Source organism: Nicotiana tabacum, chromosome 18 (genome assembly GCF_000715075.1).
Source record: "Nicotiana tabacum cultivar K326 chromosome 18, ASM71507v2, whole genome shotgun sequence".
Taxonomy (NCBI): Eukaryota; Viridiplantae; Streptophyta; class Magnoliopsida; order Solanales; family Solanaceae; genus Nicotiana; species Nicotiana tabacum.
In genome coordinates, this window is record NC_134097.1 from 13,174,111 (window position 1) to 13,179,957 (window position 5,847).

At 36.3% G+C, this 5,847-nt stretch overlaps 1 protein-coding gene and 1 non-coding gene across 2 annotated transcripts; one reads left to right on the forward strand and one right to left on the reverse strand.

Annotated features, from left to right (window-relative positions):
* The first annotated feature begins 388 nt into the window (after window positions 1-388).
* Window positions 389-1,763, forward strand: LOC107801626 (uncharacterized). The gene is made up of 3 exons (XM_016624976.2): window positions 389-654; window positions 1,035-1,150; window positions 1,322-1,763. Exons 1-3 carry the CDS (start codon window positions 493-495, stop codon window positions 1,371-1,373), a joined length of 330 nt encoding a protein of 109 aa, XP_016480462.1. The 5' UTR covers window positions 389-492; the 3' UTR covers window positions 1,374-1,763.
* Window positions 1,764-4,549: 2,786 nt separating this feature from the next.
* Window positions 4,550-4,746, reverse strand: LOC142173049 (U2 spliceosomal RNA). Its single transcript, XR_012702483.1, has one exon. It is a non-coding gene; the product is annotated as a U2 spliceosomal RNA (small nuclear RNA).
* Window positions 4,747-5,847: the final 1,101 nt, after the last annotated feature.

The window sequence follows — 5,847 nt, forward strand, 5'->3', positions numbered from 1 at the left end:
GGCTAATATTAGTAATATTTGGCTAATATTAATAATATTTTATGAATTGACCAATTTTTGTAACGAGCTACTTATAAATGGACATAGCGGGTAATTTTCCTTTATTTATTTTGCTAAACCTATGTAAAATGGACACTCCTCGGTTATATTGGAACTTTATTCCATATTCATTAAGATTAGACATGCAAAAAAAAAATTATTTAAAAATCAAACAAGAAGACTAATTATGGAAAAAGGTATTGTTTTAAAATAAATTGCATACTAGCTCTATGATTAAACCAATATTTTAAAAGAAGAAGCAATAAAGAAATTGAACTTAAAGTCCTATGAAGTTTCCCACATCCTTCCTACCACCTTCCTTTCATTGTTCTATTTAATCAACTTTATTACACTTGCCAAATGAAAGAGAAAGAAAACAACACATCATAGAAAATAGTTAAGCCTATTAATTTTTCTTCTTTCTTATTTCCTTTTTTGAGTTTTGAGTAAAAAATGGCAGGTATGCTTGCTGGTGTTGAATGTGCTAGAAGAAGAAAGTTTCATAAAAACAATGGGTTGTTAGATTCATCATCTGGTTTTTCATCTACAAGGAAATCTTTTCTTTGTCTCTACACAAGCAGCCATGAACATATTCTTAGCTCAAGCTTTTCTAAGGTACTAATTCCTTTCCTATCCCCTAGTCATAGCTATTGTGGTTGAAGGGTGATAAGTTGAACACTTTTCGCCGAAGAAGAAAAATTGTATTTTGTTATATATATAGGTCAAATTCCTTCTCCCATTTTGTGCCTCCTTTGTCTAATTGAATCGGATGTATATACAAAGTCGAATCTACGATGAATCTTGTAGTTGAATCCATTTCTTTCTGTTTGAACTATATGTACATAAGCTAAAAATTGTATACTTATAATAAGATCACACTCGTTTGAATCCACCACATCTAAATCTTGAATTCGCCTCTATGTACCTTCTCAAATAAAGATCTTGTGTTTGTAATGGCATGATAATACAAATTCTTGTGTTATTTGACTGAATAGGAAAGAAGTGCAACAAACCAAGAATACCAAGATGAGAAACTAGGAGAAGTTGCTAGAGAAGCCAAGCAAAGGCTAGATGAGAGGCTCAGTGCCCAATGGAAATCACAAGATAAGAGGTCAAAATCTTGTTCTCAATTTCTTGATGGCGCACTTTAGCAGAACCTCATACTACTTGCTAACTTGCGCCCCCTCCCCCCACCTACCCCCACTACTCCCCCATGCTTGTCTTTGACCCTTTATCCTAATGATGCTGATTGTGTTTTTCTTTCTTGTGTAATTGAATTCAGGGGTGTGAAGGGATTGAAAAGGCTAGGACAATGGAGGGGCATGATTTGCTGACACACAAATGTTTGGATCAAAGAAGTTGCAGCTTAGGAAAACTGTTTTTAAAGGTTCATATGAAAAATGAATGTGTCATTTGCTAGGATCAATTCACAATGGCAATTTTGATTACTAGAGTGTATATATATTTTCCCCTTTAGGGGTGCCCAAGATTTCTATATTATAAAAGTCTTTCTTGTACAACAACAACAACAATAAAAAGCTCAGCGTAATCTCATAAGTAGGGTCTGAGAAGAATCGAAGAAAAGTAGTAATCAAGTAAATTGACTAGTTTGTGAGTTTTTGAGAAATGCTTTCTTGTAATATAACCAAGCTGATTGACTAGCTAATGAGTTTTTAAGAAATAGGGTCTTTGGAAATATTGGGCTTTTATTAGAAGTTTCATAGACGTCTGTCTTTTCAATTTTTTCTACTTAATTTGTCGAGTTCTTGGAAAGATAATGTTTCAAGAATGGGTGTGCATATCTACCACCACTATTTTCTTGAGCACTACTTTTTTTATTGGTTTCTCTTTTCTCATTGACCTATTTTGTTAATGCATTAACTTGCATATAGTTATTTATGTTTCCATAGGATTCTTCTCTTGGAAAAAAAGGCTAAATAAGAAAGCAAAAAATAATCTCAGACTTTGCTTTGTTAAAGGTTAATTTCCTAAAGTTATGATCATCCTATAAATTGCATTTCCTCCTATATTGCAGTTTAAGCGGCGGTCATAATAAGTTACTCATCTTCTTCTTTATGCTATGAACTTTTGCTATTATATACGCAAAATTATTTGTATCACTGAGGGGTGTGTGGGATGAGCGAGAATTCTTCATCTTTTATTTGAGGTCTCAGATTTTAGCTTTGAAACGGAGAAACTCTTGGTACGGAGTACTTTTTTATAATGTGTCATACGCGGCATGAATCTGAATTAGCCGAATTGATGAGTTTTAATTGCGAGGTTTTGTGGAGTTATTTGGAGGTTAGAGCTGTTCATGTGGCATATGTTAGTTTGATTAGGGACATGTATGATGGAGTAAAGACCTAAGTGAGGACGGTGGTGGGGACTCGGATCATTTTCCGGTTATGATGGGGTTGCATCAGGGGTCAGCACTTAGTCCTTTTTTGTTTGCTCTGGTGATGGACGTGCTGACGCGCTACATCTATGGGGAGGTGTCGTGGTGCATGCTATTTGCAGATGATATTGCTTTGATTAACGAGACGAGAGACGGGTGAACGCATAATTAAAGGTATGGAGGCAGACCTTGGAATCTAAAGGTTTCAAGTTGAGCAGGACCAAGATAGAGTACTTGGAGTGTAAGTTGAGTGGTGAGACTCAAGAAGGGGAAGGGGAGGTGAGGTTGGACTCGAAGGTCTTCCCTAGGAGAGAAAATTTTAAGTACCTTGGGTCTATTATTCAGGGGGATGGGGAGATTGATGAAGATGTCACACATCGTATTGGAGCAGGATGGATGAAATGGAGACTCGCTTCCGGCGTTTTGTGTGACAAGAATGTGCCACCGAAACTTAAGGGTAAGTTTTACAGAGTGGTGGTCAGACCAACGATGTTGTATGGGGCTGAGTGTTGGCCAGTCAAGGTCGCTCATGTCCAGAAGATGAAGGTAGTAGAGGTGAGGATATTGAGATGGATGTGCGGGTACACCAGGTTAGATAGGATCATAAATGAGGTTATTAGCGACAAGGTGGGTGTGACCCCTATTGAGGACAAGATGCGAGAAGCACGGTTTAGGTGGTTTGGTCATGTGAGGAGGAGGAGCACGGACGCTCCGGTAATGAGGTGTGAGAGGTTGACATTGGAGGGACTACGAAGAGGTAGATGTAGGCCTAAGAAAAGGCGGAGAGAGGTGATTAGGCAAGACATGACGCAACTTCAGCTGACCGAGGACATGACCCTGGATAGGAAGGTATGGAGGTCGAGGATTAGGGTAATAGAGTAGGTAGTCTAGAGTGTTCATAACAGTAGTATTGACACGCAGTCTTGCTTTCTGTTGGTAGTAGGTTTTTATAACTAACCGTTATTTTCTTTCATTATTGATCACCTTACTATCTTGTTGTTTTTATTCTGCTTTTGTATGGCTTTTTGGTACTGTCTCTTCTTGTCTATATTTTCATTAATGTAGTGCTTATACGTTCTTGAGCCGAGGGTCTATTGGAAACAACATATCTATCCTCACAAGGTAGGGGTAAGGTCTGCGTATACACTATCTTCTTCAAACCCCACAATGTGGGATAATACTGGGTATGTTGTGTCAGTTACAAGATAGTTATAAAAAATAATTGTTTGTAATTAACTTTTAACTAACAAAAAATGTATAGTGTAGGAAGCTTTTACTCTAAGACCAAACGTGACGCAACTCATATGAAGGCATAATTAATTTATAATAAAACGTTAAAGTAACTTTTCCAGTATTTTATTTTCAATATAAACAATGAAAACTGACCAAATTACATCTATAATATTTTTCATATTCATTAACTAAAACAGAACAACAAGAAAAAAATAACAGCTCAAGCCTTTCCAATGTACTACTGGTTTCTCCCTCTTGACCTCTTCCATTGTGCTCCTCACGAGACGAATTCAGAATTTAAACTGATATATTCAATTTAATCTTAAAAAAGTTTTTATAATTAAACCCTTTGTGTTTTATATCTATATTTCATGTCAAAAATGATGGGTTAAGTTGAACCCGTTGATACATGCGCCCCATGCCCCCTTACCACTCCACCCATATTAAGGTCGCCATGTCCTTGTCAGTTGCAAAGGATCTGGAGACCAAAACATTTGTTCATTTTAGGATGCAGATTTCCATTAGAAACCTGAGTTTCAATCTACTGTAAAGCTTGTACAATTTTTGGAAATATTGGTACCCCAATAATTTTCCTTCTTCACCATGGAAATGAAGCAAGTTTTGTAACTTCACTTTGACTATGGATTCGCAGCGGATTTATAGCCCAATATATTGGACACTAGTTGCTTCGTCAAACTATTTTATGTATATATGCACTAAAGAAGCTAAATGGTACACTTGAATGTTAAATTATTTAGCTAACATATTATTAAAAATTCTAAATTCACCTTTCGAAAAGTGGATAATCGACAATGCATGGAAAAATTCTAATTAGAAATGCAGATCATGAGCAAGGGCCGTTCAAAATTTGGATTAGATTTGGTGGGGTGCGCCAGGCTTTGGCTGTAGTGCAACATCAAAGTGACACACAAAGGTCCAGGTAGCAAGCTACCTTAATGGACCTTCCCCCTAAAAAAAATTGAGTTAATATCGTGTGAGTCAATGACTCACATATCAGATATTAAACTGATAAGAACAGATACTACACTTGATCTTAGCCAAAAGGCCGAGAAAGGTATGCTTAAACTCCTGCACGGCCTTCAGCTTTTATATCAGTTCTCTCCTTTCTGGCTTTTGTTAGCTTTCGATGTGGGATTCTAGGCTGGAAAATTTTATTTTATGCGCTTTTAACTTGCCTGCAGGGAAAGAAGGAAACAGCTAATTCTTCTCAGTTCTCACCTTATGCAAAGCTTATAATTTCATGTTGATTTAATGGACAAGAGAAATTTCAGCCAAAAAGGAAAAAGTTATGATCTGAAAGTCTGTTCTACCAACCATGGTAAATACTTACCCCAGATATTTATGCCAAGCTAAGTAATTCAAGTGTAGCAGTTAAAAAATAAAGTAAGAATACATATCATTCAAGTATGGTATGCAGTGACGGACCCAAAATTTTATACAAATGGGTTCAGTAAAAGATGATGGTGGCTATTCATATAAGTAATGTCGGGTAAGATACGTAGAGTTTGATCACTTTTTTTAAAAAAAATAATTTAAACAAATATACTTTCATGTTTTATCAAAATTTAAGACCGAAACAATCAAAATTCACTTTGTAGATAGATTAATTTTTGAAGTAGGTAAAATTGTAGAATAATTTTTATTGATTTCAAAATAAAAATAAAGTGAAATAGAAAAAAGGCAAAGGTAAGAATAGTAAATTCAGAAGGGACAATTTGTCATGTACGCACATAACTCCGGCCCACTAGAGATCACAAATAAAATGTACAAGCGCCACAAATGGGACGCGAACACGACGTCTTCCATACATTTTGAACCCTCTTCACCACCTTAACAGACTACACACTTGGTTGAAGCAGGTTCAACTGAACCCGCTTGACAGCATGTGAGTCCGATCCTGATGGTATGTGATGAACCCGCTTGACAGCATGTGAGTCTGATCCTGATGGTACGTGATAAATGGTGTATGAACAATACCGGATGCTGGTAAGTTAGTGTGCGCTATAAATTTTCGACATCCGTTATTGGCAAATAATGAAGATGAACTAATGTTCTACTTATTGATTATTCTTCTTCTCTTATTGTCCTAACTTATTTGTGGATGAGCTTTACATCTAGGTCTTTATGTTCCATATCACTACTTTCCTGGACAAAGAAAA